We start from the raw sequence: 13222 nt of genomic DNA, 5'->3' as shown, positions 1-13222 counted from the left end.
GATACACCAATTTGTAGATTTTCACAATTTCGGTGGACATCTTTTTTCTTTTAATTTATTGCGTAACTCTGGTTTACATTTTTGACGTTAAACTTTATACGGACACTTCTAATAATTTATTGTTCGTTGCTATGGTAACGCAATATTTTGTTTATGTATGGAACTGGTCTAGGCTAACTAAATATCAATACATTCTCGTATACAAGCGATTCAAAAGTAGAATAGAAACGACGAGTTATTGCCGGGACATCCTTCGACCATAAAAACATATAAAAATATGCCAAAAGTTCGTTCAAACATGCAATTAGCTCTTCGAAAACTAGCAAATCTAGTGTTTTGAGTTAAACCACAACTCATAGGTTAGTCTAATCTTCTAAAATACTATTAAAAAAATGAGACTCGTTTTAATAAAATTGCGTACAGTTAAAAAGCATGAGGCGCGGCGCTACCTGTCTTGTAAATTAGTTTTATTGTCCTCCAAAGATAGACCATCAATTTATTAAAAGTTTTGTTGGTTGAGCCGAGATATTTCTCAAAACTCATGTCTCATACGTTATATCTGTGTTGAACTACTAATGAATAGAATATAAAATAACGTTTAACTCTGGACAAAAAGAGATGTTGTTGAAATATTGGTTTTTGTGGAGACCAACTTGTACCATTGAAATACGTGCAAGGATTCAAAAAGGGAATTAGTGCTATTACAGACAATATTGTACATTAGTTTCATCTTTTTTCTGATGACCAGATTCATCGTTTGAAAATTTCCTCTAGTAATACTACATAAAACATAACTGTAAAATGTATTAGCACCCCACAAGCATTTAAAGTTTACAATGAAGGAAACTATGTAAATAAATATCCTCAATGTCTATAAACGTTCTAAAACTGTATGCGTGTATATGCATGATCTCCAAGCTGATTCAAACACTTTGTTGATGTTTCAATTAATCGATTATTTGTACGAGTTTCAAAGGAAAATTTGAGCAATTATTTATATTGAGAATAACCAGTAGGTACAAACAAGTATTAATTGTGCATGTAATTCCACGTGTAACTATCATTAATTTTATGAATCCGTAAATCTCTTAATTCAACAATTTATTTTTGTTGTTACACGGTGGTCTGAAATTCATTCCGCAATAAAACAAAATCTGTTTCCGGTAATCAAATTTACATAAAACTGACAATAATAAGATAGTTATTTATGCAACAAGTGAGTAAAGTAATACTTTTTTCACGAGTAGGACGGTTTGATACTTCATAAGAGTGAAAAAAAGCTATTTTACTCACGAGTTTTATACAAACATTTTTCTACGTTCGTAGACTTAAAAAAATTCGACAAAACTTTCATCAATTTTTATTTTATAATAGTAATATTAAAAGTAGAACTGTGAGCATTATTAATTTGAAGTGAAGAAGAAGTTACATTACTATTGGTATTTGAATTGGCAACATTTAACGAGTTCAAAGAAATAACATCGTCTATATTATTTGTATTAGTACTTATTGGATTGTTGGTAGGATCGTGAACATTTACAATAGTGCTTGAAGTCGAACTAGTCATCTACATAACCCTTCGCAACGGTGTTGGATTTCCACCCATCCACTAATAGAGACGCCGAAGAGTTATATTTTTTATAAATGTTTACCAAGTTTAATCTATTGTCAGATATTGTATTAATAACAGTAAATCGACTTTGACATGAGTTTTTGTATCAGGTAGTGTGATAATTAAAACATATTCGGTATTATTGATATTGTTACACTTCATTTTATATAATTCCTCCCTCCGCTGAGCGATTCCGAATATTAAAACAACCTAAAAGATGTTACAAATAATATCTAAAGCTTACATTAAAATTTGCTGTCATAACTTATGCATGAGATAACGATCGTCTGGAGCTAGCAACAGAAATTTCTTCACGGGCAAATATTTTAGATTTTTTGGATCTATAGCTAAATGATTCATTTTTCAAATATGCAATGAGTTTCGAGTATTTACTAATGTCTACGTCGTTATTTACCATTAGGGTGCCTTTTAGTTTTAAATAAATCGATCAAAGTGTTGAAGACTTCCACATTTTGGATTTAGTTTCAAAGTAAGCTAGTAACACTCTTTCTGTCAAGCTGTTTATGTCTTTTTTAGTATGCCACTCCATAAAAGAATTATATTCCTTTAAATAGTGTTCCCTGGATTTCTCAGAGAGAAAATTCATAATCGCTGCAGTTGCCGATTCAACATCTTCTGGTGTGCAGTTTTAACTTTCTGCACCATTACTCTCCATCAGTAATAATAATACTACACAAACATACAGACACAACGGATTTTTTTGAACAATATCAAGAAATAAAAGTGTGACAGTTTATCGGATAAACGAATTGACATGAGGAAGAAAGCGTTTACAGCTTTATTTTGATAAAACAATTTTAAAATTGCGTTAAAAAATGACACGTTACGGCACTTTTTTAACGCAAAGGCGTGAAAAAATTAACCGTTACTGTACTTTTTTTCACGCTCTTTGACCGATTAAGAAATTACATTCTTTATGAATGCAAATGAATGAAAAAAAATGTGAATATTATAACGGACGCAGAAAAAAGTCATTTCAAAACAAAACATAAATTCAAATAAACTGTAACCATCGTAACTTCACTTTTTAAAGTGTTTAGGTCATTTTCAAAAAAAAAATATTAAATAAATTCTCTTGATTTTTGAGTAGTTCCAATAAACAAGGGTTTATATTTCGTCTGATCTCAATTTTGATAAACACCAAAATGTTATTTATTGAAACATGCCAAAAATAAAGAAAATTGATACACGAGGTCAGTTTAAAAACTCTCTATTTCGGCCTCTATATGCAGTGCCATACTTTTTAATAGGTCAATCTCTAGTCTGGTTTTCAGTTGCATTACATCGACCCTCTAGCGGTGTTTGACACACACCTACACTCTTAAACAAAAAGGTGGATTGATTTTTGAAAGACGTTCAATTTCCTTTTCAAATGTACTACATACTTGAGTTTTTTTTTAAATAGGTCGCGAGACATCTGGTGACATCTGTTAACAAGATTTATGTGATATTAATTCAATGAACTGAAATGAAACTTTTACTTCTAATATTCATCAAAGAGATAAAAGAAGCAGTTATTATTAGAAAGTATATAATTCACCTGGACTAGAATATAATATGATAATAAAGTACAAAAAAATGCAAAATTTACTTTGTTGTAGAATTAGTTTTTAGTTGAGGGTTGTGCGTTTATTAATTTTTTTCAAACTGAACATTGTTTACACTCCAACAAATAACTGGAATTATTACTTTTGGCAGAAGTTACACAAATAGGTAGTCAATAATGAAATATATTTGAATAGTAATTCAAATCATAAATATATTCTAGAATTAGTTAGTGGAACAAGAAATAATTTCCGTGTTTTATATTAAACATGACTCCTTTACTACATAACCCTCCATATAAAGTGGAGATGTCAAACAGAAACACAGCCCTTAATGTCACCTGTATTGGAGGAAGGATTGCTTTTATAATGAATATTTTACACAATATTTACTTCACTGATGACTCTTAATGGATATGGTAAGAAGCAAATTTTAGGGAAGGTTACATACGCAACAGAAAGAAAATGAAAATTTGGTCTGGTTTTACTACTTTCGAATCGTCATTGGGGAAAATATAATTGATGTGGTTTACTTACATTTGCTTCTTAATGACAATTAGCTTGGAAAAACCCAAGCACGATTGGTGACAGGATTTCGCAAGAAAAATCATGTTCGAGTTCGACAGCGGCAAAATGATAAAATTGCTGACAGAAGAATTAGTTAAAGAAGAGCAAGAGGACACCCTCCGCGATCTCTCGACTAAGCGGTTCAAGATTTCTTCCCATGGAGCAGCTAAAATCAATCGTTCGTAAAATACATCTGCATGTAGAGAGCTTTAGGCAAAAAAGTCTTTTGAAATAGAAGGTGGTTTCGGAGCAAAATTTACCACTATAAAATAATTTCATAAAATAAGTTATTTTTCATTATTTTTTTTATTGCAAAACAGTTTATAGATAAAATACGGTTTAATAAAATTTTTTGGAATTAGTAGATAGTTGATATTTTTGAAAAGGTAGCTAAACGACTTTCATAATAAATGATCAAACAACACATCGCCGCTAAAGGTTAATTTGATACAATTGAAAATCATCCCTGTTAAAAATAAAAGTGACGTGGATTTTCTGTTGGAGCCGAAATATAGAGGTTGGTACATTTTCAAATTGACACCATGTATATGTGTCTGAACACACTTCAGATTTATAATTAAACGTTTTAAGAATTTCCACTTGACTCAAAATTTATGCGAAAACTTTCTAATCTAAGATCGTGGTTATTTGTAGATATACCAAAATAACTACAAAATCAAATGACAACTTTCGATTACTCATAAATTCGAATGTATTAATAGAAACTAAAAATTCATCTATTTTTGAGAAGAATAATTATGGAATTAAAAAAAAACTCAAACATATTATCGGGTTTATGTGTACGTTATCACTAATCTTCAATAATTGCAACTTTGCTAATAATTTTTTTTTGAATATCACATTTTCCTATTGCAATTAACTACCTATGTAATTCAAATATCAGTATTTGACAGGGTTGTCTGTTAATAGAAAAATCGGCTGTTATATTGTAATTATCGTAAAATTTCCGTATTTGAAGCGTTTTATTTGCACAATCTCCCCTGTAAGTATACTGTTAATTTATTTTTCTGCTGTTCTTTATTTCACATGGCAACAAACATAAATTCAGTAGACAGGTAAGTATTAATTATAAAAATTCCTATTGTTTGAATATCTTTTTTTGTTGATGAATCGTTTTGATTTTTTAGGTCTCCTTAAACTGACACTCTTCGTTTAAAAACAGATGAAATCTTGACATTTCAACCTATTTAATCTTTATCAAAATATGACTTAATATTGACAATTTGCATAATTATATGCATTAGGTCACCTACAACATGAATAAATATCAAAATAAAAATCTGTTAAAATATAAACTTAATTGCTAGAAAATTATGGAAACACAATTTATGTTGAAATTTCGAAATGATTCATTCTGATATCTGATGTTCACAGTTATTTATATTTCTTTATTTTCATGCAAAGTTTAGGAACCAATACTACTACTAAAAGCTACTAATAGGAAGATAAGCTGTATTGGCATTAAAAAATTTTACTATTTGGATAATATAAAAATATAAAATAACAAATTGAGTCTATAATAAATTGTAGAATTCTGCCACAGAATAATAAAGTCTTTCAAGCAGAAATGTCTTTGTAAATCTTCGGAACTTATTAAATTTATTTACCATTTTTAATTCCAAAGGTACCTGATTGAATAATTTTTTGGCACTGAAGATGATGGAATAGTTAAGTATAGTTAAGTAAATGTTCAAATTCTTTCTTCTAGTAGAGTAAATATGAATGGGTCTCTAAATTGAGGTGTGAAAGTGTGCGAACCAAAAAAAAAACAGATTTTAAAATGAAGGGAGCGGAGAGAACTAGAATTTTGTGTTTTTTAGAATAGAATTTGCAATGTGTTCTACTATTCAAACCAAAAATATAACGAATAGCTCTTTTTTGTAATTTTAAGATAGATTCGAAGAGGTGCAAACTACAAAACCTCCGAAAAGGCAAACCATACCGAGGGTGGTACTGGTACTGGCCTAAGTATTTCTATAAACAATTATATAATTCAAATTTAACCATTAATTTCAATAAGTAGTTTGTTGTATTTTAGTTCATTGTTGGTTTTTATCGTTTGCCATTATAATATTTATCAATGTGTATTTTTAAATATACAAAATATTCATCTAGAATAGATGAGAAAAATTTTAACGATCACAATATTTTAGAGGGCAGGAAGTTTTGGCGGTAAATGAGGACGGGAAGTAGAGGTGTGTAATATGACACTTTCTAACCTTCAACATTACTAATGACAGCATTACATATATGATTGTAAATAAACTTAGTTAACAGCGGTCGTTGTGGCATATGCCCATTACTGGTCATCTGATAGCTGAAATAATGATGAGGTAAAAATATTGGCTAGCCAGGGCGCTAAACTAAGTAATTTCGTTTATAACTGTACTATTATATAAGTACCCGTCCGGAATTTAATTTTCGTTTAATAACACTTTTCAAAATGTGTAATACGGATTTTATTAGTCATACTACTATTTCACGCTAGTACAAAGCATACATTTTATTAGTTTAAATTATAAAATTCAGTTTGAATTGAAATTTGAAACAAAATATTTACGTATTGGTAATGAACTGCTTGTCTATCAAAGAACTTCACATTTATTAAAAATAATTCTTTCAACCTAATTTTAAAAGCAATTGATATTGGCGTAGTAAAGCAATTCTGAGTAAATTCTGAAAGTAAATATTTATTTTAATAATAATAAAAATGAAAAGGATGTTAAAAATATTCTACGGTAGTAATAATCCAAATAAATTCTAAAATAAAATTCATTTTTCTGTGATACTATTTTTTTCTACGGTTATAACACAAACAATGAGCAATTACTTCATTATGTTACAGTTATAGTTATTATTACATAATAAATCAAGTCATCTATGGAATATTAAATTTCAAACAATGATTTATCTACTTACTTATAATTGTATAATTGTGAAACAATATTTGCTTTCAATTTACATCAAAAGAAACTCATTTGAGACGTCATTACTCAGTTCCATGCACGTCCCTTTTCAGTCTCACAAGTGAGATCTGAGTTTTCACAAGTAATCTGTACAAGCTTGAGACCGTGTGCTTTATTGAGTTTTGTGAACTCAGATTGAAAGTGAGGTTGAGGACATCACGTTGTCAGTAAGTCAGTGAGTCGTTGATGTAAATAATCTTATAAATAATATTATCTTAGTTATGTCGTTTTTTTGGATCACCAATGATAATGGTGAATTCTATGTGGTTATGTAATTAACTTAACAGTGCGCGTCTCTTTTATTCACTGAGCAATGACGTCATTATCTGAGTATAGGATACTCACATAACTGAGTGTTTAATTTCTTCACTTGGATGTAAGTAAATGCTGTTAATATAACCGTCTATATTGAATAATTAAATATTAGTTTCAAACCTTCTAAAGAGAATGAAAATGCCGTTTCTTTGTTATTCAATGTGTAATTTATATTTTTATAGTACCTAAATGGGAATTTTGAATGACATTCAATTTGAGGCTCATGTTATTCGTTATATCATTTCGCTATTATCTATTAAAAGAAGTATAGTGTATCGAATACTAATTTCCCACTCCCTACTAGTGGGAAATGGCTATAATTCCTTGCTCTTCAAACAATATACTATTATCGCATCGCCTCACTGACAAATGATTCAGGTTTCCAAACGATTTAACATATGTAATACTCCTATATGGACAGTTGGTACGGGAAAAACGTGTCTACTTTACGGTGCCGAGAATATTCATTTTCTCTCTCGTTCGAGACACTTTATCTATACTGCGCATGTGTGAGAATGCGCAGAACTGAGCTGGAACCTCGGAGGATAGAGATATCGTTGCCATTCTGTCTCCCTTAGTCGGAACAGCTTCCACTTATAGACTCTGTCCATATAGAAGTATTACATATATGCGACTTGAATTTATCTATGACGCGAAATGAGAAAAATCATAGAAAGCTAAACACAGAACAAGTTATTCTTGGTTAACTACGATGTGTGATCACAAAATAATTTAAGTAAGTTAAAAGAATTTGATTTAATTTTCTTTGAAATACTTCCCACAACTCCCAGCGTTGGATACATGAATCCGGTATTGATAGGAGACTTTCATCTGATTTGTCGAAGCCTTTTCAATGTTAGGAATGGAGTCAAAATGTTTCCATTTTATCACATTTTTATTTTTGATTATAAATCACATGGTGCTAATTGTAGACAGACTAGAAGACTTTTTACAGCCAAAAACTCATGAATCCAAATGATGATGGTATAGCCATTTCTCTGTTCCGTTCTTTGTTTGAATTAAGAATATACAATTTCATCTGTTTTTGAAGTCGACTGACATTCTGATTATTCTTCGTCTTTAAATCGCTCATCTTCAGCAGTCATCAAAGTTACGACATTATTACTATAGATTGATTTTTTACATTTCATGAGCTTCATTCGCAATTTTTCTCGAAACAAAATGTGTGGTTTAAGATCTATGCTCCACGACAGTTACTGAAAACACGATCTCACTAAAGTGGCTAACAAGCACTTTGTTATTGTCTGAAATAAGAGGGTATGAGACAAATTAGTTGAAACAGGGTAATAGTTGCCAAAAAATTCATTTACCGCGTATTTTTTAACACATTTCGTATCTGATATTATAAATTATATGCTAATTAACTTGAAAATGAAAATTTTCGAATTTTATCTACACAAAAAAGCAAACTAATACAGTTTAAACATAACCTAAACGTTATGTAGGACTAAAATTACTTGTTTCGATAATTAGGATTAAATATGTCACTTGTCTTTCCCTTTTTTTCCCCCTTTTCCCTTTTCTAAAATAAATGAACTTTATAAGATCGAAATAAAAATTCTTCTAAACATATAATTACTAATTACTTACTAAGCATTAATGTTGTTTTAATCTTGTTTGTTATAGGTGGCAAAACTATTTTCATATACATGGGAAATGGGCGCAGTAGTTTGCAAAGGTATACACTACATGCAGTATGTTTCAGCTATATGTTCTGTCTTGACATTAACAGCAATAAGTATAGAAAGGTAATAGGTAACTAGTTTTATTATGCTTATTGTAACCTTTCCTCATTAGATATACAGGGTGTTCTAGGAATTCGTTCAAAAAAATTTTTCGGCAATGAGTAGATGATGTGAAAATAATGCTGTGACATAAAAAAATTCCTCATACGGCCCCTCGTTTCTGAGTTATAGGCCTTTAAAGTTGCGAAATCAGAACATATATTCAAGTATATTTTCTAAATTATACATTCGAACATTATGATTGTTAATAATAGATAATTACGTATGTCCATCTAGTGTGTTTGACGTAATAAATAATTCTACACTACTGTCAGAAGGCCAAGGGCGGCTCATGCTTAATGATTGACAATCGATTTTTTAACACATCCAGAAACTGCATGCAATGAAAAAGGAGGACTATCCAGCAAGACTGGCCTACTTTCGTTGGTTTTTAGATAAACAACGAGTTGATAATACATTTGTTGGAAAAGTACTGATTATCGCTGAAGCTGGTTTCACACGAGACGGTTCCCATAATTTGAATTTATGGGCAGATGAAAATTTTCACGGTACAATTTAGTACAATTTAGTAGATCCATATTTTCTTGAAAATAAACTGAATGATCCGCAATACTTGAAATTTTTCCTAAATGATTTCCCACCCATGTTATAAGATGTTCCTCTAAACATTCGCAACAACAAAGACATACGGTTCATGCATGACGGAGCACCTCCCTCCTTACTTCCGAAAATCACCTTAATAAAATTTTTCTTCCAAGTTCAAAGAAATATCCTCCGTAGATTCATCAAGTTCCGGAACACTCTGTAGAATACCAATGTATAAACTATGCATGAGGAGAATTATTTCACAAAAGTCTATACCACCATGTAATCAAATTTGACTCGGAGTGACAAAAAAACATTTTGGCGTATTGTAATACAAATCGTTATTATCAAAATAGGCTCCTTTCGAGTCAATACAAGCATGCCAACGCTTAATCCAATTTTTCCCAAACTTGTTAGCCTCGGCTGGGATAGCTAATTATTACTTTACGTAGACGTCTAAAACACCAAGTAGTGCACTATATTGACTGTTGGACCCTCTGGAACGAAGTCACCACTATTTTTGACAGACTTTAGCGTGGTTTTCACGATTTCGGCTCTTCGCTATACTGTTAGTTAATTTCGAAGTCATATTCATTAATCCACGTCTCGTCAACTATGTTGTTACGCTTTTCTTTTACGATATATTCTCGACGTTATTTTTGCAAAAGATTCATAACCAAAACATATTGAGTCCTTACATAAGAGATATTGAGGCCTCTGCTTTCTCTCGGTTGCTGACACCATCTCTTTCTCTCGTCTTTAGCGGAGGTGGATGAACTACTCCCATCAGTTAACCTTTCGACGACTTCACGACTGTTAGTAAATGCTTTTTGTGACTTAAATACTTACTTACAACAACAACTTCCGTAATATTCTCAACAATTCCGTAGCTGTTATTCCATTAGAAATCAAACATTTCTAGCAATTTGTTCCTCAACTTCTTTTCCCATAGACAAATAGCTTATACTCTAATTGAGGTATGGTGCTCAAACTTCACATGAACATCGAAAAAAGTTGTTAAGGAAAAAAAGTGTTACCGATTCGATATACACGCGCAGTTTGAATGCAAAATGCCGGGTCAAATTTAATCAGACCATAATGGCCATATGTACTAAAATATCCAAATCTGTACCTGTTCTATGGAGTATCAAGTTTAACAACTGTATACTAACGTATACACTAAATTTTTTTCTTTTTATTTTACTAATTTTTCTTCTTCATATTAATGAATTTTGCAAATTTCTAACATGATATATTTGAAAACTGTCTTACTGAACTGTAGTAAGAATAATATTCCAACAGAAAAGAAGCCGATAAACTAATTTAAGGAAAATACTTGAATTAGTTATAATAATTATTCTAAACTGCATTAGGAAAACTGTGTTTTTTACAACATGAAAGATATTAGAGAGAGTTGAAAGAACAATGTTCACCATTCACCATTCATATATTAATCCAACGACAAAAATCTGTTCAAGTGAGCAAAATTTCGCTCCTGAAAAATTGGTCTCAATCGTAGTGAAAATATACTGGAAATGATCATATAAATATCAACCACTGTAGATAATGAGGACACATACACAAATGGAATAGTAGGAAAAGCAAAATGTCGATTTTAGAAGGCTTGAGAAAAATTATACGCTCATACACAAGACTAGTTGTTTATTTAATAAAAACATGCTGACAATGAATTACAATAGTACCTTCTCAAGTCCCCACTATCAACTAAAGAAACATTTCTATGCAATAGAGATAATTTCCATAACGTTTTGTTGAAGGAAATGAAAATATTCACTAAATAAATGAGTGAGAAAGTGGTCGACTCTTCTAGAAAGATGCTCAAATATTAATAATAATAGAAATATAATACCAAATGGAATTAAGCGGCACACGTGTCACTCAAACCAAATCTATTTAGACAATAATCAAAAGACAGAGTCAACTCATTTAACCTTTGTTGGTAGAAACGAGGTACCTATTCATTTGACCAGGTCTGGGTATACTAGATAAGAGCTCATAGAATCTTGGAGACAGGAAATAGTCTCTGGGTGTCAAATTTAGGCATGCTCATGGAGGGGCTGAAGATTTTGTTGCATAATCGACCATTTGCGTCGGATAGCTTCGAGTTGCTTTATGAAAGAGGCTTGGTGACGATATGCGTTATTGAGTTGACCATGTTCAAGGATATACCATCATATGGTTGCTACATCTTCATCGGCACAAGGTCAACTTCAAATTTGATAGTCATCGGTGGCTCATTATTTCCATTCCGCGGCTGATTTTTCCCCTGTAACGATGTGATAGTTGAAGTTTTGGCTGAGGCTTAAAAAACATCATTCGTGTGTCTTTGTGGTCACCAAATAACGTAGAAACCAACAGGAGCAGACCTTGGAATAACGCTCATCAGAAACCCTACCATATTTCAGCCCCGTCGATAATTTTGAATCATTTCTTCAACTCGTGTTGTGCTGATTTCGACAACCTGTCTGTCTTAGGTACACGTTATCCGCTTATTGCTGTTTCACCATAAACTTCCATGATTTAACTATGAATGCCAGAAGGAAACACATTCTTTGTCATGAAAATCTAATCACGGCTCACACTTCAGCACAAGACCAGTTTTCTAAGGATATTACTACTTCACTCTAGGGGTACAAAATGTCTTCACAATATATAGAAATGATTCACACACTTAAGAAAAACTTAGAGATATCAAGTACCCACGACTCAGTTAAACACCTAAGAAGCCAGATTTACAAAGCATCCGCACTATCAGGATGCCTACGAGATATAGTCTGGTCCAATCCGTACATGCGCAAAGATAGCAAAATTAGAATCTACAAGACTTGTATCAGACCCATCATGACGTACGGCACGGAAGTCCGCGAGGTCACCAACAAGACGAAACAAATGCTGAGGGTGGCCGAGATGAAAACACTGAGAACAATAGTGGGGAAAACAAGAAGAGACAGAGTAAGAAATACAGATGTCAAAGAGCATTGCGGGATACAAGACATTGTGAGATGGGGAAGACAACGTAAGAGGCAGTGGTACAACCATGTAAGACGGATGGACACCACCTAAAAGGTGGAAAGATAGTTGGCAATCTACCCGATCTCCAAGAAGTCGAAGAAGAAAAACTTTTAAAAAAACTTTATTTTCTACACAATTACCTAACAATTTATTGTTAATGACAATTATAATTTTGCGTAAATAAATAAACAAGAACAACAATGATAATTTGTAAGAGAATTTATAATTATGCTGACGACGCATCTTTGCATCATTCTTGGCTTGACGTTCACATTTCTCTTCCCTCATTTGTATTTGACTTCGTCCTCGAAGTATGGTTGCCTCTTCAAGAAAATCTTGTAAAATTCTTACTTTAGAGGGTTGTAGTTTTGATCCAAAAGTAATTCTGAAAATTCTTTATTTCTTCTTTATAAGAATATTTAATGAAATGTCTAAAGCGGAAATTATTAATAAAAATGCAGTGATGCTGAAACCGGTCGAGATCTGAGCTAGAACTTCTGTTTCCTCTATTGGTCGTATGGGTTTCAGTAATTTTGAGCTTTTCGATTTCTAATTTGTGCTCAGGCATTAACTTCATGGGTACGATGTCTGGAAGTGATATTTCGTGAAAATTCTTTTTACCATACAGGCTTCTATCTATAACTAGTGGTTCTTCTGAAATTATAAAGCTGCTGGTTTTGACAGTTTTCTCTTCTATTTTTGTGGGATTAACGATACCCAACAAAAGTACTTTGTTAGTTTTCGGTTACAGTTGTTTTCGTACAGTTTTGAAGGATCGGTATTTGACATCTG

At 31.8% G+C, this 13222-nt stretch overlaps 1 protein-coding gene across 4 annotated transcripts in view; it reads left to right on the top strand.

Moving 5' to 3' along the window:
• LOC130451634 (pyroglutamylated RF-amide peptide receptor-like) overlaps positions 1-13222 on the top strand; it is a 57372-nt gene that overhangs the window by 34994 nt on the left and 9156 nt on the right. For all 4 annotated transcript variants that reach the window (XM_056790781.1, XM_056790780.1, XM_056790783.1 and 1 more), the window contains exon 3: positions 8694-8815. In XM_056790781.1, the coding sequence (XP_056646759.1) occupies positions 8694-8815 (122 nt within the window). The remainder of the gene's footprint in view (positions 1-8693; positions 8816-13222) is intronic.

The sequence above is a fragment of the Diorhabda sublineata genome, chromosome X (assembly GCF_026230105.1).
Source record: "Diorhabda sublineata isolate icDioSubl1.1 chromosome X, icDioSubl1.1, whole genome shotgun sequence".
NCBI classification, from domain to species: Eukaryota; Metazoa; Arthropoda; class Insecta; order Coleoptera; family Chrysomelidae; genus Diorhabda; species Diorhabda sublineata.
This window is presented reverse-complemented; position numbering and strand designations above follow the sequence as displayed.